This window comes from Loxodonta africana, chromosome 18 (assembly GCF_030014295.1).
Source record: "Loxodonta africana isolate mLoxAfr1 chromosome 18, mLoxAfr1.hap2, whole genome shotgun sequence".
Taxonomy (NCBI): Eukaryota; Metazoa; Chordata; class Mammalia; order Proboscidea; family Elephantidae; genus Loxodonta; species Loxodonta africana.
This window is the reverse complement of record NC_087359.1, coordinates 33342676-33366420: the sequence shown is the minus strand read 5'-3', so window position 1 is coordinate 33366420 and position 23745 is coordinate 33342676. Positions and strand designations below refer to the sequence as shown.

Below are 23745 nucleotides of genomic sequence, written 5' to 3'. Positions count from 1 at the left end.
CCCGTCTTGACCACCTGAGTCGTATTGTAGAAGTCCAAGAGGGCCATGGGTCCGGTCGTCCACCCCGTTGTTGTACATAACCACTTAAAGAACGGTGAAATAAAGGTCCTTTGAAGTTCCTACCCGGTCCAGCACCTCCGTGCGGAAGCCGCGCCCAGAAGCCGGGCTTGAGTGGCAGAGCGTCACCCTCCGCCGGTGCCGAGGGGGCGGGCCCGGAAGGGAGGGGGCGTGGTCGGCCGGGCGGGGCGGGGCTTCCGAGGCACCGAGTCAAAGCTGGCTGCCGCCCGGGGCTTCCGCGCTTTCGATTCTGCTTGCAGCGGTTTCTGTCGCTGCCGTCGCCCGGGGGTAAGGTGCTCCCGGGACCCCCCTTCCTTGCTTTCCTTTCGGAGGCCAGGTCAAGGGGCCGCGAGTGCCTGCCCCTGGCTCAACACAGCCACACGCGGGTGCCAGGCTTAACTAAGGGCCTCTCAGGGTTTCTGGTGGGACTTCAAGTTCTCTCTCAATGAAGCCTCAGCTTCTCCTTCAGCGCCTGCCTCCCCGCCCCGCCGTCCGAACCCCCGAGGAGCGAGGAAACAGCTTTGATCTCGGAGACCAAGGTCCCTGCTCTCCGCTCCCTTCAGCGCGGCCCGTTCGCTCCCGCTAGGAGCGTGCTGAAGGGGGCCGGTTGCTGGAACGGCCCCAGTGCTCCTTGGCTCAGAGGCCCTTCTCCCCAAAGCCACGCTGCAGAAACCTTGCCCTCTTGCAGCTGAGAGGAGTCACACAGATCTCAGACCTGAACCAGGTGAGGCTCCCTTTATTTTGGCCCACGTTTGAGTTTGGCCCACCTTCCCTCATACTGCCACCACTTCTGAGTCTTTTGGGAAGAGACTGAGTTTAGCCTTTACTTTTGCCTAGTGAAGGGCAGACCCCGGCATCAATACGAGCCACCCCCAGGCTTGCTTTCCTATGCAGACCTCAAAAAGCAATGAGGAAGAAGTTCACAGGCCCTTCCAGGACTTCTTTAAATAACTTTCTTAGCCACACCTGTGACCTTTCTCCTTGTTTCAAAGGGTCCCTGCATTCCTATTAAGCAGCCACCTGCCCAGGCTCAGGAATGGAAGTTTTCCTTCCACAACTGGGCTGAAATACCTCCAGCATTTCTGCCCTGGTGCTCTAGAGACCTCTTTAGAATAGACTCGTCGAGAGGCTGAAGGGACTCTCCAGACTGCTGCAGCCCAGCCCTAGGCAACTTCCTTCCCTTGGAGTGAATGACAGCTCAGCAGCTTTCTCAGGAAAAGAACGAAGATTTATTTTCCCTCTTGTAGGCAGACTGAGCTCTCCTACAATGAGGGAAGAAATTACAAATGCATTGCAATTTCTGATCTCAGCATCCTGTGTAACTGCCAGTTTTCCACACCCTGTCTTCCTCAGGCTTGTGCTTGCTTGAGCCCCTTGCTGGGGCTCTTAACCAACCTCAAGAACTTAAAGGTAGCATTACAATCCGTGTCAGTGCTAACCAGCTGAGCACTGAACTTTGTTCTTGCCTCAATAGCGAAAAGGCTGCCTGAAGGATGGGTGAGACCTTCTCCCAGCTGGACTCTCTAGAGGAGAACAAGTCCATCCTGTCCCCGGACCCAGCCACTGGTCATAAAGCCAACAGCTACTCCAGCACCCGTAGGAGCAAGTCCTTTAGTTCCTGTGTGCCTCGTGAAGGGGCTGCTGGTGGTGGCTTTGTGACTTGTCCCACCTGCCAGGGCAGTGGGGAGATCCCCCGAGGTGAGTAGGCCAAGGTTCTGGAAGTAGCCTGGAATCCAGAAATAGCTCTGAGCTGGCCCAGGGCCAGACCCCCTGAGTGCTCCTTGAATGAAATTGGGTCTGCTCCCAGCTCTTGGTCACCCAGCTTCAGGCTGGCCAGGGAGAGGCTAACTACTGCAGGGCTTGCTGCAGAGACCCCCTCCTGCCCTGGTTGTATCCCCTGATGGGGTTTTCCAGCCACTCTGCTGCTCGAGCAAAGCTCTATGCCTTAGGATTCAGGAAGATACAAACTGCCTCTCCAAAGCTGGGCATCTCCGATTTGCTGGTGGACGTTCAGCAATTCATCACACCTGTTAATGAAAATCTCACTTCATTCTAGAGATGGAAAGCTGAGCTGCCTACTTCAGTAGTGCAGCCCAGTGCTCCCAATCCTGCTGGGGCGGGAGGTGGGGGAGCAGAGGCGGCATGCTTCTGACATTGCTCTGAGGTGGGCAGGTCTTTCTGGGAGGCTGGCACAAGAAACATTGGTCATAGCTGCTTCTTGGCCCTCCCTCTGCCATTCTTCTCTCTACAGAGCTAGAGAAGCAGCTGGTGGCCCTCATCCCCTACGGGGACCAGAGGCTGAAGCCCAGACACACGTAAGTCCCTCTTCCTCTGCTGGGGGCTGGTCCTCTTATTTGTCTTCCTCATTCTACTGCTCCCAACTTTTCTTCATTGGTTCTTCCCCAGAGAGCCTGAGCCTCCCTGGGCTCACACATACTAGCTCCTGTTTCCAAGGAGTTTCCTGTTTTCAGAAACCTCTGGCACAGCAGACACTGCATGCAGCCCCTTGATATCCTTCCTTGAGCATCACTGCTCCCCTCTGACACACACACACAACCTCTTGGCTCTTCATGTCCTCCTAAGGGGGAGGGGGTGGCTCTGGCTGCAATTGCTTTGAGGAACTTATTTCTCCTAAGAGCTTCCCTTGCTGTGGCAGTTAAGGCCATGTTACTCTCTTCCCAGTAGAGTTGGAAAACCAGCTGCTCCCTGTGCCGGCATACTTCAGAGCCTCAGAGGCAGCCCTGGGTTTCACTGGGGGCCCCATGACTCTGATTTTCATCTTGGTCCATTTGATTTGATGTGAATCCCTGCAACCTCCTCCTGAGGTTCTCAGCTTCAGCCTGGGAGCCCTGACCCAGCCCTCCCAAACCACTGCACCAGAATCAGAAACTGACAGTGCCCCTCCTGCAACAGTAACAAAGTGCTGTCTCTTTTGTTGTTGTTGCTGTTAGTTGCTATCAATTAGATTTTGACTCAAGATGACCCCATGTGTGCAGAGTAGAACTGCCTCAGAGGGTTTTCAGAGTGATGACTTTTCAGGGGCAGATTGCCAGGCCTCTTTCCTGAGGTGCCTCTGGGTGGGTTCAAACCACCAATCTCTCAGCTGGTAGTAGAATGCCTAACCATGGGCGCCACCCAGGGACTCCTGCTTCTTTCGTACTTTTCTCAGTTTTGAATTAGATGAATGGATGGATGGTCTCCTGTTCTGAATATTAATGGCAAACTTAGAACATTCATGTGGACTTATTTCTACTAGCTGACATTTGTTGTGCTCTTCCTGTGCATCAGGACCTGGGATTAGTGCCTTTTCACGTGTTAAAAACCAGTTGTCGCTAAGTGTGTTCCAGTCCGTGGCAACCCCGTGTGTTTCAGAGGATAACCGCACTCCACAGGGTTTTCAGTGGCTGATTTTTCAGAAGTAGACCACCAGGTCTTTCTTCCGAGGTGCCTCCGGGTGAATTCAAACCTCCAAACTTCTGGTTAAAAAAAAGCCAAGCTCATTAACCATTTGCACCTCCAGGGATTCCTTTCATACACTAGCCCATAACAAATTATAAGAGGTAGGTACAATTATTATCTCTTTTACAGGTGAGGAAACTGAGGCTTGGGGTGGTCAAGTGGGTTGCTCAGTGGATTTGCTGATAGGTCCTGAGAGCTGGGAATGGAAGCAGACTGTCTGCTTCCCTATCCTCTGCTCCTACCCACTCTGAGCCACAGTGGAGCCCAGGCTCACCTTCCATATCTGGGAGCTGAATGTGTAGTTGTAGAGAGGAGAGCCTTGTGGCTAGAGACAAGTGTCTGAACGCCCCTCAAGTTTCTTTGGTGTTCAGACCTCTCCTCCACCCCGGGTCTGGTTCTCCCATAGGAAACTCTTCGTGTTCCTAGCAGTGCTCATCTGCCTGGTGACCTCCACCCTTATCGTCTTTTTCCTGTTTCCCCGGTCCATCGCTGTGCAGCCTGCGGGCCTCAACTCCTCCACAGTGGCCTTTGGCAAGGCTGATATCCACCTCAACATAACGGTGAGTGGATGTCCCTGGGGTCCAACCCCACCTTCCCAACAGCCCTTCTCTGCAGCCTTTGTCCAGCATTGCAACCCTGGGCATGGGTAGCCAGGGATCTGATAGCACCCGGAGGGTGTTGGGAGCCTGGGGAGAAGCAGGGGTAGCCAGGAGCCCCTAGAAAATTGAGTAGGATTGAGACTCTGTACAGTGAGCAGTCTGAATCGAGACTACATAGATCACAGGGTGCAAGGAGAGGGAGGATGGGAATGCCTGAGACTCTGAGGTTGGACTGAGAGGAGAGAAGCCATGCGGGGTGGAGAAGGGATCCTGAGCCTGGTTAACGTCTTAGTTAAAGGTGACCCCTCACCATTAAGCACCCCTCTGGGGTGCTCCCTGGTACCAGTCCTCCACACCTGAGACCCGTCATGGGGAGTGGGGCCCAGTCAGGCTAGGGAGCTGGGTTTCTGCGACTGCTGGCTTTCCACCAAGGATGGCCACCATCATCCCTCACTTCCTTTGTCTTCATCCGCAGAATGTCTTGAACATCTCTAATCGCAACTACTACCCCATCACTGTGACCCAGCTGGCCATCGAGATCCTGCATCTCTCCCTCGTGGTGGGGCAGGTCTCTGAGAGCCTCTTCCTGCCCATCAGCCCTTTGGGCAATGAACAGGTACTCTCCTCTCCCTGGCCAGCCTGCCCACTGATGGGTGGATCTGTGTAGTGGTGGGAGGGGAGCAGCCAGCATTGGCACTGACCGTGTGCCCACTTGGTTGGCAGATGTTTTATGCGGTGGCCAGCAGGATATTGGATGAAAATACATAGTGAGTATCCCTTGATTTCTCCTCCCTTAGCCTCTTTCCTTCTTAGCAAACTCTACAGTGGATGTTTGGCCAGCCCTCTTGTGGCCAAGGCTGCAATGTGCAAGGGTTCAGCATCCCCAGCCTCTGCCTGTTTGGATCTAGATTGGAACAGAAAACAGGCCAGAATTTGGTTAATCCTTATAATATGTGACCTTGAGCTCTTCAGCCTGACTTGCTTTCTGCCAAGGGTGGGGGCAGCATGTGCCTGGGCCAAGCAGGGGGTGGTTGAGGAGGTGGTATTGCAGCAGGAGTGCCATGGTCACCTTAAAGGGAAGGGGGAGGGGTGGGAGCGGTATCTTGCAGGCTCCTGATGGAAGGGGGCCGGGCAGGCAAGGGAAGAGGCTGGGACCTGCAGTTCTCCTCTGAGCTTTCTGACAGGCCGCTTCATGTGAAACCTGATCTCATGTTCAGTCTTTCCCTCTCTCAGCAAAATATGTACCTGGCAGAAAATCAAAGTCCATCATGTGCTTTTGCACATCCAGTAAGTAGGGCTTGGGGCCCGGTCTCCCGTCGCCTACCCTGACTCCTGTCCCACCTCAGCTCCCTCTCAGAGTCATCCAGGCTGACTCCATGAATCTTTGTTGGCGCTTGGGAATAGCAAGTCCAGCCCCTTCTCTAGGTCCCACCTGGTTTATTAGCTATTGGCTGTGACGGCCACAGCGTTGTCTGGAAGCTGCTGGGACACAGGTGGGGCAGTTGTCTCAGGTACCCTGGCAGAGTAAGGAGCAGAAGGAAAGTGGGAGGTGCTGTCGGGAGCTGACCTTTCCCAGACAGCACAGCCTCCTCCCTCTCCAGGGGTACCCTGACCTGTTCCTACCTGAGCCATTCAGAGCAGCTGGTTTTCCAGAGCTATGAGTACGTGGACTGCCAGGAAAACTCGTCTGTGCCCCATTTGCTGGCCTCTCACCCACCGTGACCTGTCTACTGTCCCCTGTACTCCAGGAACCTACCAACCGGGTCTGTATCTTCCTCAACTCCGTTGTGCCCAAGGATGGACTGTAGTGACTCTTCCAAAGGAAAAACGCTGCTTTACCCTTCCCTCACCCCCACTTCCATACACACACACCTACACACACTCTGACATCCTCTGATTTTCCACAGGAATAGAAACGGGGTTCCCCCAGGGGCTAGAATCTGATTCTGCTCTTGGTCTGCCTTCAAGTCCCTGGAGTGGCACCTGCCCTTTCTGACTGAGCACCTCGCTGGTCACGCTCCCCAGGGCTGGCTCTTCTCTTCCTCCTCCTTTCTCTGTGGAAAAAGCTGAGATTTTATCTGGCTTTCCAGGTTCTCCACCCATAGGAGAGTAGCTTTGGGGGCATCCACTGCTACCTCCAAGGCCTTTTCAGATTCATAGATGCTCTCCTATCCCTCCCTGCTTTGATCATGTGACAAAGTGATGGTGGTGGACTGTCACTCTCCTAGTAACTTGTCCCCCGCCCATCTGACAGCAAGATTAGCCAAGTCCTTTGGCCCTCTGTCCCTTCTGATTGATGACTGCCCCAGGTTCCTAGGAAAACACTCCAGAGAAAGCTCTTCCTCTACATAAAATACTCTTATTCAGCAGGAGTCAAAGTAGCAGAGGAGAGGAGGAAGGCACCTGGGCACCCCCGGGGCCTACACAGGGAAAACTGAGCCAAAGTCATTTTATAAGAGTTTATTAAAGGACAGTTTCTGGCTCTTGGTGAGCCTGGGTGAGTGGACACAGGCAGGTCAAACATTGGTTTCTTTGCCCCAGGGGGGCCAGCTGTGCTCTCCCCCTGAAAGTCTGTGGAGATGAAGCTCTTAGTATCCAGCCAAAGCTCTTGGCTCTGCTCCGCCCCCAGCTTAGCACAGGGTGCACTCTGCTCTCTTCCTGGATTTATGGAGCAGCACATTGGCAGGCATAGACCTAGACCCTCTCTTTCCTGGTACTCCACTGGTACTAGCACCAGATAACCCCCCAGGTGCCCACTGGGCTCTGTGTGGAGGCGGTTTCTGTTCTTTAGCCAAGCAGGAATGGTATTTGCTTGCTAACAGGTGGCTATGGTTTTTATCGGTCAGACACGTGGAGCAAGGCATAGGTAATGGTGAAAGTGGAAATGTGGAGAAGAGAGGGTAGCAGGACCTGGTAACTAGCTGGCTGGGGGAGTGGTGGGAAGGAAGGAGTCCATGCCATCTCCAAGCTTTCACACATGGGTAACTGGGTAAAAGTGGTGTCAGCAAGAGCAACCCATCCAGGGAAGCCAGGCTGGAGCTTCTGCTGTACCTAGTTCACCAATGCAAAGCGTTTATGTTGTATTCAATAAACTACACTTAACAGTCTCTAAAAAAAGTCTCCTGTGCGTGGGATGCCCTGGTGGACATGCCCATTTCTCAGCCCGTTTCTTATATCCAGGTGGGTGGTAAGGTCTCCTTCCCCAGGCCTCTGAGCCCCCCTGAGAACATAGTCTGCTTTTCTGGCTTCTGAGAGATTGTGCACAGGAACTTGCTCACTTTTGCTCTCTATCTCTAAGATGCCTTCCAAATATAATTGGAACCCCATTCCTGTTCTGTTCCACCCCACCCACCCTGAGATGCTCCCCTCAGGAAACATCCCTGGATTGCACAGAGGTGGGGCTCCTTCAGTCTGGCCCAAAGGCGATGCTGTGCAGGCTACAATGAAAAGATCCTTCGGGACCATCAGAGCTGGGTTGTGATTGCGGTGACTGAGGCAGCCTTTCTGTAGGGCTGGTGGAGGAAAAGACTTCCCAAAGCCTGACACCCAGGGTCCCTTTGCGTTTTGGAGCCTCTTGGTCTTCTCTGCTGAATTGAAAGGCTGAGACCCAGGAAAGGAGAAGTCTGTGCGTTTTAGTAGACAAGTTTCCCTCTCCTGCCCAAGGTCAGGTTTCCTGTGCCTAAGACTACAGCCCCCCTGAGCTCTTGGTTTCCATCCCTGCTCCTCCCCACATCATCCTTTCCAAAGCTGAGTGCCTACTGTGAACCAGGCTTTGCACTTTGCTCCAGAGGTCCTTGCTTCCCACCTCCCTCTCTGCTGCTGCCCCAGGCCGGCTGTGCAGTGCCTCAACCCTTCCTTCCCTCAGCTGTATCTCTGTAAGTGTGGGATTGGGGGAGGGAGGGTTAGCTCCAGTGACAGTTATATATCCAAAGTCCCCTGCAGGTCTACCATTGCTGAATAGGGGCCAGTAGTGGAGTTGCAGACTTGGGAGTGGTCCAAGACCAAGTTCTCCCATTGACTTTGCCTAGAGAAGCATGAAACTGCCTTCCACTCTCTTTTCCTACCCTGTCCATCCCCTTCATGGGTCCTCTTGCCTCCTTCCCCACATCCCATCTCACAAAGCTGACCAGTCTCTGGATTCTTTGCAAGAAGAAACCATGTTTTTTTCTAGCTACCATCCTCTTCTAGGGTGGAACAGCAGGGGGTGGCTTTTGGAGTGGAGATGTTGCTGGGTGGTGAGGTGTGCTTGTTCCACTGGTGGCCAGTGGGGTCTTGAGGTCTGTTTCTGGATCACCACTGCTGTATGTAATTTGTTGACTGAGGAGAGAGAGAGAGCAAGCAAAACAGGTTAGTTTAGAAGTTTCTGGGAATGATGTCAGTAAGAAGGTGGAGTACGCAGCTCCAAGCTCCTGTCTCCTCACAGAAGCATTCAAAAACAAGCAGAAGCTGTTAGAACCAACTTTGTCAGAACTCTTGGAGAATTCTGGAGCTGAAAAGTACAATAACAGAAGCAAGCAAATGCCAAATCAAGAAGAAGGCAACTAAAAAACAGTAGGAAAGCTGTGTGGCTTTTTTGCTTGCACGTGTTGCACCCTTGCACGTGCTGCAGCTCCTCTCCATTGAGCAGTCTTGAAGACAGCAGCCCACAGGCTCAGTGTGGGTCCGTCATTCCGGAGGGAGCAAAGTTGATCTTTGCAAATTATTGTGTTCATCTGTTCTAACCTGTGTAGGGACTACCTGAAGGACTGACACAATGCACTCATTTGTTTCGACTATCTCAAACTCAGGGCAGAAAAGCAGCAGGCATTGCTTGAAAACGCTGCTGAGGCCAACAATCAATCCATAGCCACTTGGGGCAAAAGAGTACAGTTGAGACATACAACTAAGGCTTGGAAGGAGAAGCCAGAGAAAGAGTGTCTTTGGGAAATTAGATCATTCAGAAGCACCCAAGTATAAACATGGATGGGGCCCTGACCACATCAGCCACAGTAGATTAGTGTTGTTGTTGTTATAGTTATTCTACTTTTGTAAAAACAAGCAAATAAACCCTGTGTATTAATAGAAAAAGAATGTAACCAATGTCACTGAACTATATGTATAGAAATTATTGAGTGGGAACCTGTTTTGCTGTGTACACTTTCACCAAAAATATAATAAAACCTGGCCATCTGTGGACAACTGGTTTCCGACAAGGGCTCAAAGTCCATTCAATGGGGGATAAACAGTCTTTTTAATAAATAGTGCTGGCAAAACTGGATATCCGCTTACAGAAGAATGAAACAGAACGCATACCTCACACCACACACAAAAATTAACTCAAGATGGATCCAAGACCTAAATGTTCAAACCTAGAACTATAAAATTCCTGGAAGAAAAACATATAGAGAAAACTATGGGATCTAATCTTTTGTAGAGGAAAACAACAAATGCTCAAATAGAAAACAAAATAGATAAATGGGACCTCAAAAATTAAAAATTTGTGCTCATCAAAAGACATCAGAAGAGTAAAAAGAAAACCTACAGACTGGGAAAGAATATTTGGAAACGACATATCAGATAAGGGTGTAATCTCCAAAATTCATATAAAACTTCAATAACAAAAAGACGAACAACAGAGTTATAAAATGGACTAAGGACATGAACAGAGCCTTCACCAAAGAAGACATACAAGCAGCCAACAAACACATGAAAAGATGCTCATAACTGTTAGCATTTAGAGATGCAAATCAAAACTACAGTAAGATACCATCAAACTCAGACTAAAATGGCACTGATTTAAAAAACTGATAACATTGTCGAGGATATGGGGAAATTGGAACACTTATCCATTGCTGGTGGGACTGTAACATGGTATAACCACTGTGGAAAATGGTATGGCGCTTCCTCAAAAAACTAGAAATAGAACTACCCTAAGATCCAGCAATCCCACTCCTAGGGATATACCCTAGAGACCTAAAAGTAGTGACATGAACAGGTATATGCAGTCCTATGTTCATTGCAGCTTTATTCACAATAGCAAAAAAAAAATGGAAACAACCAAAGTACCCTTCAGCAGATGAATGGATAAGCAAAATGTGGTACATATATATAATGGAATACAACAGAACCATAAAGAACAATGATGAGTCTGCAAAACACAACATAGATGGACCTGGAGGGCATAATGCTAAGAGGAATAAGTACATAGGACAAATACTGTATGATCCTTCTTTTGTAAGAAGACAAGCATAGACATATAAAGAGAGCAATGTTCAATGGTGGTTACCAGGGGAAGGAGGGGAGGGAGAGGGAACCATGCTTCAGACAGTAAATACTTGTTATTTTTTGTGATGGGAAAAGTGGCACCAAATATGGGTGCAGGAAGCACAGCATGACCAAAATAAATGATGCTGCTGAGAAGCACTCATGAGAAAAGAATGCCTGCCCTAAAGAATTTGACATATGTAAGAGGGCAACGAATCCAACGAAGTACAAAAATTAGTGTAGGATCACATAAGGGTAAGTATAGACATATATGTATGTGGAAACAAGAATCTACATGTACATGTACACATTAGATATGTGTAGGTAGACATATATCCACTGAAGACATAACTGCAGATACTCCTCAGATATAACCAAATACCTTCCGAGATTGGTTTTCTGGGTTGAAGGCTTAGGACCATAGTCTCATGGAACAACTCAATTAGCATAATACAGCTCATAAAGTTCATGTTCCTAGTGGAGTAGTGTCTAGGTCTTACAAGCTTGTGAATGGCCATCTAAAATACAATTATCGGTTTTGTTCAGAGCAAAAGAGAAAGTAACCAAAATCAAAGAGAAGAAACAAGTATACAAGGCTGATAGCCTACATGAGCCATGACCTCAACTACCCTGAGACCAGAAGAACTTGGTGGTGCCCATCTACCACCACTGACCAATCTGACTTGGGGCACAATAGATGATCCTGGTTAGAATGGGAGAAAAAAAGCAGAACAAAACTCAAATTTTTAAAAATGGCCAGACTAACTGGACCACCTGAGACCAGAGGATTCCCGGAGGCTATTGCCCTGAGATGCTCTTTAAACCTTGAGCCAAAACTGTCCTCTGAGATCACTTCCTAACAGAAAAGCAGAATGACATACAAAATGAAGGATATTACCCATTAGATGGGCTGTACTTAAAAAAAAACCGTGTATGAGTCCAAAAGGTCAACATTTAATTCACAGCAAAGATGAGAAGGGGGCAAGGAAACTAGAGTACTGAAATGGAACAGCCTGAAAACAATTAATGAAAATGTTGACACACTGTGAAAAATGTAACTAATGCCATTAATCAATTTGAGTAGAAATTGTCAAAGGGAACCTAAGTTGCCATGTAAGCTTTCACCAAAAACACATTAAAATGACATTTATATATTATATATACATATATATAAACCCACTGCTGTCAAGTCGATTCCAACTCATAGCGACCCTATAGGACAGAGTAGAACTGCCCCCACAGAGTTTCCAAGGAGCGCCTGGTGGATTCGAACTGCCGACCTCTTGGTTGGCAGCCATAGTACTTAACCACTACGTAGTACTTAACCACTGTATGTATTAAAAAAAAAAAAAAAAATCCATGTATATAGGGAAATTCAGTAAGCGACACCATACCCGAGGTAGGACGGATGCTCAGAAAAGCCCTAAGGAAACCTTAAGCTTTCTCCTTGAGCTGATCTCTAGGCTCAATGTAAGCCTACAGGTATTTGTTTTGTTTGGTTTTTTGTTTCATTTTAGCTCCTGACATTTAAGGAAATCTGTCAAAACACTAGCTGAAACGGAACAGAGTGCAATGAAAGAGAATGTTGACATATTGTGGAAAATATAACTAATGTCACTAAATAATTTGTGTAGAAATTGTCAAATGGGAACCCAATTTGCTGTGTAAACTTTCACCAAAAACACAATACTATTTAAAAAAAAAAAAAGCACTTAGGTGAACACAAGCTAAAGGAACAGAGACTTCAATAACACCACACAACAAAGAATGCAGTCTTTACAAAAGAAAAAAAGTTTGGAAAAGTCACTAAAACAACCTACTACTACAGCCAACCTTCAAACAACAGACAAAAAGAGCAAACCCTAGGGAAGGGGAGAATTTAATTTCCAGGGTTACCACATTATAATATTTAAATATCCAGTCTTCAACAGTGTCATGGATTGCATTGTGTCCCCAAAAAATGTCTGTCAACTTGGCTAGGTCATGATTCCCAGTATTGTGTGATTGTCTACCATTTTGTCGTCTGATGTGATTTCCCTATGTGTTGTAAATCCTATCACTATGATGTAATGCGATGGATTAGTGGCAGCTATATTGATGAGATCTACAACATTAGTGTCTTAAGCCAATTTCTATTGAGATATAAAAGAGAGAAGTGAGCAGAGAGACATGCGGACTTCATACCACCAAGAAAGCAGTGCTGGGACCAGAGCCGGTCCTTTGGACCTGAGGTTCCTGAGAAGAGAAGCTCCTAGGCCAAGGGAAGATTGATGACATGGACCTTCCTCCAGAGCTGACAGAGAAAGCCTTCCCTTGGAACTGATGCCCTGGATTTGGACCCGTAGCCTACTAGACTGTGAGAAATTAAATTTCTCTTTGTTAAAGCCATACAATTGTGGTATTTCTGTTACAGTAGCACTAGATGACTAAGACAAAACTGTCTGACAGTTCCTCAAAAAATTAAACACAATTACCATATGACCTAGCATTTCCACTCTTAGATATACACCTGTTACAGGTTAAATTGTATCCCCCCAAAAGCTATGCTGAAGCCCTAACCCCCAGTACCTGTGAGTGTGACCTTTCCTAGAAATAGGGTCTTAGCAGATGTAATTAGTTAACATGAGGTCTCACTGGAGTAGGGTGGGCCCTAATCCCCATCCTGTGTGACTGGTGTCCTTATAAGAAGAGAAGACACACAGAGACAGGCTGGGAAGAATGCCATATGACAACGGAGGCAGAGATTGAAGTGATGCATCTACAAAGCTAAGGAACACCGAGGATGCCGACAACCACTGAAAACGAGGAGAGGCATGGAACAAGGCCTTCAGATGGGACCAACCTTCCCAACACCTTGATTTTGGACTTCTAGCTTCTAGAACTGTGGGACACTAAATTTCTGTTTTTCTAAGCCTCCTCGATTTGTGATATTTTGTTACAGCAGCTCTAGGAAACTAATACACTGCTTCCCCCCACACCCAAGAATTGAACACAGGGACTCAAACAGATACAAGTTTGCCAATGATCATAGCAACATTATTCACAATAACCAGAAAGTGGAAACAACCCAAGTGTTCATCAGCTGATAAATTAATGCACAAAACGTGAAAGATACACACATGGGATGTTATTCAGCCACAAAAAATGAATGAAATTCTTACACATCTTACACGGCTAAGCCTTGAAAACATCAAGCTAAGTGAAAGAAGCCGGGCACAAAAGGATAAATATTGCATGATTTCACTTACATGAAATATTTAGAATAGGCAAATTCATAAAGACAGAAAATGGAGGCTGCCAGGGGCTGGGGGAGGAGGAATGAGGAGTTAATCGCTCAATGAGTACAAACCTTATGTTTGGGGTGATGAAAAAATTTGGGGGATAGATAGTGGTGATGGTTGCCCAATACTGTGAGTGTAATAAATGCCACTGAAATGAACAATTAAAACGGTTAAAATTGCTAATATTATGTCATATGTATTTTAGCACAATAAAATTTTAAACAAATAGGATCATCACATTTAAAAAAAAAAAAAAGTTCCTGGACCGCCTGGTTTCAGAACACTGTATTAGGCTCTTTGGGGCTAGAGGGATCTAAATGCAACGCAGCAGCCCAGACTCATCGTAAAGTGCTAGCAATCAGGAGAGCTCAGTGCTTCCTTTGCACCTGCGTCATAGAAACCTTTCCAAAGCTTGCTGTGTTTCATCTCATCCTCATTAAGAGATATCATGGAGTCTCTGGGTAGCACACATGGTTTAGCACTGGACTACTAGCTGAAAGGTTGGTGGTTCAAACCCACCCAGAGGCACATTGGAAGACATGCCTGGTGATCTGCTTCTGAAAGGTGACAGCTTGGAAAACCCTATAAAGCAGTTCTACTCTGCACACGTGGGGTCACCATGCGTCGGAATAGACTGGATGGCAACTAACAACCAGCTATCGTCCTTATCCTGGGCTTGATGGCCTACTATGAGCCAGTCTCTATGCTAAATGCTTTTTTTTTTTTTTTTGCAAAAATAGAACAAAACTTCTATTCCCAGCTTCCCCAAATGTTAACACCTCACATATCTATAGTACTGTGAACAAAACCAGCAGGTTAAGTCTATGCTACATGCTTTTGATGTCTTCTGCTTTCATTGCCATGTTCAATCCTCACGATGCCTCTTTAAAGGAGGTGGTATTATCACTCTCATTTTATGGGTGATAATTGAGTTATGGCTCAAAGATATTAAATCACACTCCCAGGAGACGCGAAGCCGCCTCGCTTATGTCTGGTCTTGCCCTTCCTCCTGCTCTGGCTGCCTCCACCCAACCCAGCACTTAGAGGAGACCCTATAGTTTCACTCCTCGGCATCTCCTATTTTCCCAAATAGATTGTCAGCCCCTCCTTGTAAGCTTGTTGTTAGGTGCCCATAGGGTTTTCTAAGCTGTAATCTTTATGGAGGCAGACTGCCCGGTCTTTCTCCCACAGAGCCATTAGGTGGGTTCGAACCAACAACCTTTCAGTTACCAGCAAAATGTTTAAACATTTCTGCCACCAGGGTTCCTTCCTTTTTATGCTTAGCACTGACCAAAAGGTCCTACTCAGACATTTTTAGGGGGCAAGGAGTGGAGGCCCTTGGGACCATCCAGAAGTGACTTAAAATCATTCCAGCACCCCCCTCCCTCCAAGGAAGTTTCTCTAGATTCTGCACGCACACACACACAAGCACACTACACAGCCAGCGTGCATCTGCCTTTCACGTCACGTCTGTCTCACCGAGAATCGTGAGAACCCAGTGTATCTGACTGGGCTAGCCTGGCATGAGCTCTTCAGACCTGATGATGAAACAAAGCACACGTTACTCATCCAGCAGTTTCTGGGAATGGAACACAGCGAAGCCATGTGGAACATGGCAGGCCACCCTGATGATTCTCAACTAGGAGGTCACCCTGGGGCTTCCCCGTTTCAGACCCGACAGGAGATCTGTTGATAAGCCTACAACCATCTGACCACCCACCCCCTCTGTCACTCCCACCCTGGAGGAAGGGCTGAGGACTTGTCAGCCACCCTCTGCAGAAGTTGGCAGGCTTCTCTGCAGCCCTGGGTTGGCACAAACCCACCCCAGAGGGAGTGGTCGGCCAAGAAGGTAGTAAAGGCTGAGCATGCTGGGGAGAGTCAGAGAGGATGGGTGGCAGACACGGCAATAGGGCCGAAATGGGAGCGAGGGGCTCCCTTCTCACCACCTGCCCCCACTCCCACACCAGGGCCTGGAAAAGCTTTCAGCCCCACTTGGGATCTCTTGGATGGCCCTCCAACTATCTGACCCCCATTGAGCCACCCTGGGGACCCGGCCCGCTGGAATCCTTGTAGAATATGCACTTGGAGGCATACTGGTTATCAGGACCTCGGACATTTTGTTGCCTCGGCTGAGGCGGTGGCTGTGGCGACGGTGGCTGTGGCGACGGTGCCTGCTGTGGTTGCAATGGAGGTGGTGGCTGAGACTTCGGCTCCGGACATGGTCGAGACTTTTCAGGTTGCTTCTCTTCCTTTTGGAGTTTCTTCAGTTCCTGACAAGAACCCCCAGGCAAGTGGCATCCTCCTCCCTCTGGCCCCCCTTACCCGCCCTCCCACGTACCAGAGGGACTGCAGGGGAGCCAGGCGCACAGAGAGAGGTAGAGGTGGCCCGGGTGGTCTCTGTCCCCTGGAGTTGGAGGCTGGTGCTGGAGCCTGGGCTCTCTCCCCCTGCCCACCGCAGCACCCGCGAGCTTTCTGTGGTGACAGTGTCCCCTGGCACTGCCCCCGCCCAGGAAATAGCAGCGTTTCTCGGTACCTACCTCCGGGCTTGGGAGCTGAGCACTGTTTTCAGTGCCAGAGAATAAAGAATAACTCCTTGTGAACACTTTGGAACAGCACTGTCCAATAGAAACATGTGTGCCACATGGATCGTTTTAAATGTTCTAGGAGTTTTAAAAAGTAGCTTACTTTTGAAAAAGGGAAAGAGAAACAGGTGAAACTAATTGTAATGAGAGATTTTATTTACCCCAAAGAGTCAAAGCATGTGATCTATATGAAAATGTGAATGAGATATTTTACATTCTTTGTACTAAGTCTTCAAAACCCAGCAGGCATTTTACACTTACAGCGCATCTTAATTTGGATCCTAAAGTTCCCGCAAAAAGATTTATCTTTTTTTCCACAAAATTTATAGTTGAAAAAGTAGAGTCCCATATCCCAGTTGTTCCAAACATACCTAAAAGCCTTCCAAAAATTGTATCGAGTGTCTGTTTTCAATTCATAATGGTTGTGTTGCTGTTGTGTGCCGTCAAGTCAATTTTCGACTCACAGCGACCCCACGTGAACTGCCCCTTAGGGTTTTCTAGGCTGTAATCTTTTTGGAAGCAGATCACCAGGTCTCTCTCCCGAGGAACTGCTAGGTTGGTTCAAACTACCAACCTTTGGGTTAGCACCCGAGTGTTTCAACTTTGCACCACCAGGGCTCCTAATTTTTATTTAAATGAATTACATGTACAGGAAATTAAAAATTCAGTTCTTCAGTCTAAGTAGCCACATTTCAAGGGCTCGGTGGCAGACAGGTTTCTATATCGGACAGTGACGCTTTGAAACTCCCCAGGCCTGATCCCCCAACTTGGCTTAGTACAACAGCAGCCCTGAGCCCCCCAATATGCGCGTGTACACACGCACGTGCGCACACACAAGGAGCTGGTTCAAGAGAAGCCCAAACAACCTTTTTTGGGCCCTACCCCAGCAAAATAACACTCACCAGCCAGCAGACAGCTCCTAGGGCTCAATCTTCCCCACCCCGCCCCGCCCCCCACCCCCAGCCCCCGGAAGGACTCAGGAACCTGGCCCCTTTCAGGCACCTGCTCCTGCTCCTGCTCCTGCTCCTGCTGCTTCTGCTGCTGGGCTAGCAGCCACCTCCTACGGTCCAAAGCCATCTGCCTGCGCCGGGCCTCCCAGTGGTAGGCACTGCCCATGATAGTGCGGGGAGGTGGAAGACCCCCGCAGGGGGTGGGGGCAGGCAGAGCGGAGGACCCGGCCACCGCCCCCAGAACCACCCACAGCACCAACCCCACTGCCTGTAACCAGACCCACCCATCTCCTCCCACCCCAACCGCAGGGCCTGGAACCAGACCCACCTCACAATGTGGCCACTACCAGGGCAACTGGGCAGTCGCCCCCCCTCCTGCCCCTGCCTTGGGAACAGGGAGGTGTTCTTCCCAAGCCTCCTAGGGAATGTCTGTAAATACCTTTCTCTCCAGGGTCCTGAGCAGGTAGGTGACACCTTTCTACCTCAGTTTTTAGTCTCGGTGTGCCTAGGGATGGTTCTCTCAGGCTTCTTTCTCTAACCCTTTCCAGGCTTCCAGCACCCCATCTGGCCCTCTGCGGGGCCCCGCCCACCCCCAAATGCTCTGGAATTTCCTTTCCCTCAGTCCTCCACCTCCTCCCCCTGCTGGTACATGTCTGTCTGAGTCAAGAGGAAAGAAAATACAAAATCCAGCTCTCACTGGGGTCCCTAGAAGGCAAGGTGACTTGTTAGGAACCGGCCTAGCCCTGGGGGGTTTTCATGCTGAGCTCAAGCCTAGGGTCGGCCTCTTCCTGTGACCCTGGGGACCCTACCTACCCTCTCTGGGCCTCGGTTTCCTTCCTTGTAGAACAAGAAGGGTATTATTTGTTACCTTCTTCACAGGGCTGGCATGAGAATCAAATCAATTAATGGATTTGAAATATACAAGAGAAAGTGTAAAGTTGTTCACCTACAGGTTGGTATTATTCCTGTATTACTATTATTCTTCCTACACGACCAGGTGGGGAGAGGCATTCCCTGGAGCCCAGAAAGGCTTTTGGGGGAGGGACTGTGTGCTTTAACTCGTCCCAAGGAGGCTATTGACCTACCTCGTTCTCACACTCACACACATACAGGCACACACCTTTAACCCCAGAAATGCATCTTTCTGGAAGCAGCAGAGCCTGAGTTTGGCCTCAGGGCTGGGGGCAGGAGAAGGGTGTCCATGAAAAAGGGTCTTCAAACCCAGCCCCAGCCCCAAACACAGCCTCCAGTGTGGTGGTGGGGATGGGGTGGGGAGGCAGAAGCCCTTGAACCGGAGAATGAGTTCCTGGTTCTTGGAGAGCTTGTGGTGAAGTCAGCTTGGACTTTGGAGTCAAACAGACTCAGGTTCGATCCAGGCAGTGTCACTTACTACCTGGGGGAATGGGCAGGTCACTCAGCATCTCTGAGCCTTCATGGGAGGGTTGTCCAGACCCCAGAGAATGCTTGGGAAGTGCCTGCCCTCACAATGGGCAACCAGCTATGCCGGTGGTAGGGATGTCCCAGCTTTTTAAAATATCTACGTGGAAACAATGATAATAAGAGGAGGTGAAAGGCACTGGAATGTTTCAGTAATTAAATGGACAAGGGAGGAAGTGGGTTCTTTTTTGCAACTCTTCCTCTCTTAAGACAGAGATTCCACTGCCTCAAGCAGCTTGCTTGGCACGCTCCCTCTGTAGCTTTACATTAGAATCCCGGTTCCCCTCTCCTTAACTGCTGCCCTCAAACCAGAGGTAATTGGCAGAAACCAGTTTAGGCGCCAAGCTGACCTTCAGGGTACCCTTTTAGCTCGGTAAACAGCCTATGCATAGCAGCCTCCCCGCCTCTGGGCGGGGCTTCACCGCCATTTTCTGAGCGTGCGCTGCATCGTGCCTGCGCAGTCCGATTAAGGACATTGCGGAAGTAACTTGTCTGAACTTCCCACTTGTAAACCCCTGAAAAGTAACCTTTCCCCTCGCCCTCCCTGAGCAGTCTTGGCGGCAGCCGCCCCGACTGCTCCTTTCCTTGCACGATGAAATAAAGGGTCTTGCTACACTCCCACCTTTACTGGATGAGACGCGTCGGGCTGAGCAGAACCTGGGGTTTCAACCCGGCCATGCTCTCACTTTCCCTCTTATTCTCTTCTCATTCTGCAAGGAACAGGGATCAGATAGGAAGATGCTTGGAACGGGACCCTGGGCTGAATTGGGAAAATGATTCCAGCCCCCTGAATCAGTCCTCATGCTAGAGGAGGGATTTTCAGGGTCAGCTGGCCAAGACTGCGCCCTCCTCCTTCCCGCCTCCCTTTCTGAGCCCCTCTCCTGCCTGCCCTGTGCACGCCACCTCTTCCGACCCCACCTCTGACCTCAGGTTTCCCTCCAGCTCTAGGATTCCACTCCCCATCCCACCCAACCCCTTCCAGTCTGGAGTTTTAAACTCCCATTGTGTCTCAGGGCATCTTCCGTGCTGTCGCCTGATCGGAGTCACTTGTAAGTCTGCAGTTAAAGAAAAGAGCTTGTTATTATTCAAGACCCAGAATCTTGTCGTGGAGGGAGCAAAGTGTAGCGGTTAGAAGCGTGAGCCAGGTGAAAAGTCTGGTGAAATCGCAGCTCCGTTATTTATTGGCCGTACAAAAAGCAGTCAAGTTGCACTCACGCGGTCCCGGATAAGTTTCCTTCCCTGTAAAGGGAGATAATACCTTCATCCTAGAGGTGTTGTGATGAGTAAAGGGTTAAGGATCAGAATTCAACAAACAGAGGCTTTTAATATTACAGCATTTCACGAATCTAAGATGTCACTGATTGTGAGAGGCACCATTATTTTAGGTATCAGAAAGAGGGAGGGAGGGAGAGAGAAGAAAATACCACTGCCGCGTAAACAGTAGCAGGCTGACATCACACGTAAGATACATCCTGATTTCGGAGATACAAAATATGAAAAAAAAAAAAATGTGCATCTTGGAATGGATGAAATGAAGTACCATCGTGGAGAGCGGCTCTTAACACGAGGCCTGAGCGCTGAGCTCGGTCTTTCACCGGGATGACCTTGAAGTCTCCCTCTCTGGACCCTGGTTTACTTGTCTACCAGGTCAGCGCAGGCTGGATGACCTCACCCGGCTGGTGCGAGGCCAGGGCACACAGAGACGGAGGCTACCTTGGTTGCTCTCTGCTGCCCCCCGCTGCCGCGAAGAGGGAATGGGGTCTCGCCTGAGAGGATGACGGCGCCCCTAGGGGCGGTGAAGCGCAGGCAAAGGAGCGGGCTGAGTCAGCCCAGGGGCTCTGCGGACCTTGACCTGGGCTCTGTGGCCCGACGCAACCCCCAGCTCCCTTCGGATCTTCAGCGCTGGGCAGGGCTTCCCATATTCCGTCCTCAGCAGCCGTGACCCCTTCACGGGAACCTCGTCGGACACTAAGACCCATATTCTAGACTGTTCAGCCATTTAGCTCGGTTTATACTCCCCCAACCCGACGCGGTAGCCATGAACGTTTCTACTTCTCAGCTGGGGAAACTGAGGCTCGACGACCTCCTGGGGTCTCGACTCCTCTCTGAGGCCCCTTCCAGGCGGCGCCGTACCAGCACACCTGGGCTCTCAGCGATCGGCTCCGTCTTCGGCCCGGACCCAGCCTGCCGCCTTCACACTGGCGAAGCGGTGGCTCTCTTCCGGAAATGCCGAACTGCTCTCCACCAATAACTCCCTCCCACCGGCCCCTCCCGTCCCCCACTCAGTTCTGTCTCCGCCGGCTGCAACCGGGAGGTCCGCTCGCAGCGCTCGGAGGCGGCCTCAAGGGTGGAGCCCGCCGCGATAGCCACGCCTCCTCGGGGGGAGGGTACCTGGCGGGGCATGCAAATTAGGGATGGCGCGTCAGCCCGGAAACGAAGGCGTAAAAATGCGTATAAAAAGTCTCTTAAAAATGTACGGAATACACAATCTGTACAAGGTCCACCTACTTTCATACTACTGTGAAAGAGGTAAAGGAAGTAACATCCGGACTAAAAGAAGGGATCTCAGCATGACTGTAATATGTGTGATAGAAGATGGATAGCAGCGATCCCGAAGTGGTCGGTATCGCTTCTCGGCCTTTTGGCTAAGATCAAGTGTAGTATCTGTTCTTATCAGTTTAATATCTGATACGTCCTCTATCCGAGGACAATATATTAAATGGATTTTTGGAGCTGGGAGATGGAATAGGAGCTTGCTCCGTCCACTCCACGCATCGACCTGGTATTGCAGTACTTCCAGGAACGGTGCACCCCCTTCGGGGGGAAGTTTGTTTGGTATGAAAAAACAGACTGTAAATTTCTCTGGCAGCTTGTGCTTGCTCTGAACTTTTTTTCTGATAGTGGTGTGTTTTTTACGGCGTTTTTTTTTTTTTTCCCCGGTTTACACGCTTGGTTTCTTATGCAATCTGTTCTTTTACTTGTCAGTGTAGAAACAAAATTATCTTCGTTTTGGCGGCGTTGAGTAAGAATTACCGTAGTAGTTTTAGGCAAAGTCCGTCGCTTTCTCTTGTAGCGGCAAGTGGTTTTTGGTAGGGAGATTTAGTATCAAAAGGGGAAAAACACTTCCATACGTACCTAATCTGGTTGGTACCGTGCCACGCTGGAAGGTGAAGGGGGCCGGGGGCCGGGGGCCGGGGGCCGGGGGCCGGGGGCCGGGGGCCGGGGGCCGGGGGCCGGGGGCCGGGGGCCGGGGGCCGGGGGCCGGGGGCCGGGCTTGCAATGGAACCAAGTCGTCGGAGTCCCTGCTCTGAACAGATAACTTTCCACGTGGAAAGTGTACTGGTCCTCCGTCATGTGTTCGCTGACTGGTTTTGCAGCTCTCAGGACTAATCTCGTCCTACTGGGTTTCAGGCACTCCCCAAATTCAGGTCCTCCCTCACGCCCCATCTCTTACCTCCGTCCCCATCTCCTAAGTCTCTTTCAGTCATCTGCCAAAACTCCCTTTTATTTGCTGCCTCTTCTCTAACCGTTTCCTTCTTAAGCTTGCTTTACAAACTCCATGTCCTCCCCGGAGGATACCGCTGCTGCTCCTGCAGCCCTCTCACCTGGTGGATGTTTTCTCTCCCCACCCTTCATTCCGATGGCCCCAGAGGTGACAGACAAGGTGTTCTTTTGTCCTCATTGCTGCTTCCAGACCATTCTCCCTCAAGCCCTGCAGCTTCGAGTCTCGGTCTTCAGACCACACCCCTTACTATGCTCCTTGCTAAAGCCATCCACGGACCCCTCTTCACTTCATGCCTTGAAAATTTTTAGCTTCTGGCTTATTCTTGCTCCCTGGGAAAAACTACTTTGGTCATCACTTTCGGTACTTTCAACGTCCACACGGATGATCCTACCCGGGGCAGCTCTCTGACCTGCTGGGGGTCACTAAGATTTAACCTTCGTGTGACAGAAAATCATTTACATGACTGTAATGGATGATCCTTTTATTGTAATGTTTCCACAAATCCTAATCCTGGTCCTCAATCCAGGGATCCATCAGGGATGGAGAAGGAGAGGGGCCGAAGGAACCTGAGGTCCTCCTCCATACACGGTCGGTATTATCATTCTGAGGTTGTAAAGCAGTCTCCACCCTTTACCCCTCTGTCCCTTGGTCCACATTCTTTTCTCAGGCTCCAGTGCCTCAATTTCCCCCCTCACCTCAACCTGGGCCCCCATCCTTTAAGCCCGCCTAGCTGGTGCTCGGCCACTAACCGAAAGGTTGGAGGTTCCCGTCCACCCAGAGGCACCTCGGAAGAAAGTCCTGGTGACTGACTTCCCAACAGCCAACCCCTGGAAATCTTATGGAGGACAGTCTTGGTCTAATACACATGGGGCGGCCATGAGTCGGAGTCAACTCGACGGCAACTGAAATGAAAGCCGCCGTGAGGGCCTGCCTGATTCCACTGACTCCACGTTCTGTTCCATATTCTCATTTGTTGGGTATCCTCCTAGGAACACAGAGCCAAATACACCCCGGTCTTGGGCCTCATGGCCAGGTGGGAGCCCCAATCATCTATTTATCTCTCAAGGCCCCCTCCTAATTGTGCCTGGTGTTCTCCTAGTCATATGGGCAGGTGTCAGGTCCCATCCTGGGCTAGATGCTTCCTGAAGGCAGGGATGGTGGCTGGCCCATCTCTACTGCCAGCGCCAAGCACAGACCCTGGTGGTCCCGTCACAGGTGACTAGTGACCCTATGTTAAGTTGGAAGTGGAAGTGATGGCCGGAGGCCCAGAGACCGGTGGGGATGGACCCTGGCCCTGGCTTGACCAGGACCGCTCAGCCGTATTTCCCTGGGCAAATCCACTTCCTCAGGGAAAAGATGGGTTATCAGTCAGCATCCTGTTCAGCCTGATGGTCTGTTCACCTCTTAGTGATTCGCTACTGCCCGTCACTTCCAGAGATGACATTCGTTCCCATGAGAATTCTCCAGCCCACAACCTCCACTTGACCGCGAACTGCTGGTTTGCAAGAATGGATCACAGTCACCTCTCAGTGTTGAGCCCCCTGATGGTTGTGCAAAAAGCACCTTCATGGAATGAATGTGTCAACCCGAGGACTCAAAAGATCAAACGTGATGATCAGTGCGTTCTGTCTC

General features: G+C 50.0%; 1 protein-coding gene, 1 long non-coding RNA gene and 1 other non-coding gene across 4 annotated transcripts; 2 read left to right on the top strand and 1 right to left on the bottom strand.

Annotated features, from left to right (window-relative positions):
• Positions 1-247: 247 nt before the first annotated feature.
• TMEM106A (transmembrane protein 106A) lies at positions 248-6587 on the top strand. The gene is made up of 9 exons (XM_010594494.3): positions 248-345; positions 527-781; positions 1532-1755; positions 2309-2372; positions 3923-4076; positions 4591-4731; positions 4839-4882; positions 5349-5402; positions 5717-6587. The coding sequence occupies exons 3-9, from the start codon at positions 1551-1553 to the stop codon at positions 5835-5837; spliced, it is 783 nt and encodes a 260-aa protein (XP_010592796.1). The 5' UTR covers positions 248-345; positions 527-781; positions 1532-1550; the 3' UTR covers positions 5838-6587.
• A 1731-nt stretch (positions 6588-8318) lies between these two features.
• On the bottom strand, positions 8319-21798 carry LOC104846289 (uncharacterized). Of its 2 annotated transcripts, XR_010318246.1 has the most exons (4): positions 17611-21798; positions 15747-15909; positions 15119-15177; positions 8319-8432 (listed from the first exon to the last, which is right to left on the bottom strand). It is a non-coding gene; the product is annotated as an uncharacterized LOC104846289 (long non-coding RNA). The 2 variants fall into 2 exon arrangements; XR_002786865.2 differs by having other exon boundaries at positions 15119-15909.
• Positions 21234-21424, top strand: LOC135228188 (U2 spliceosomal RNA). The gene has a single exon (XR_010318518.1). It is a non-coding gene; the product is annotated as a U2 spliceosomal RNA (small nuclear RNA).
• Positions 21799-23745: the final 1947 nt, after the last annotated feature.

Excerpts from the sequence above, each read along its gene's own strand:
- TMEM106A (XM_010594494.3), top strand. The coding sequence starts at position 1,551 with ATGGGTGAGACCTTCTCCCAGCTGGACTCTCTAGAGGAGAACAAGTCC. Across the intron at positions 4,732-4,838 it reads GCCCTTTGGGCAATGAACAG|ATGTTTTATGCGGTGGCCAG; the intron begins GTACTCTCCTCT and ends CTTGGTTGGCAG. Across the intron at positions 4,883-5,348 it reads ATATTGGATGAAAATACATA|CAAAATATGTACCTGGCAGA; the intron begins GTGAGTATCCCT and ends TCCCTCTCTCAG.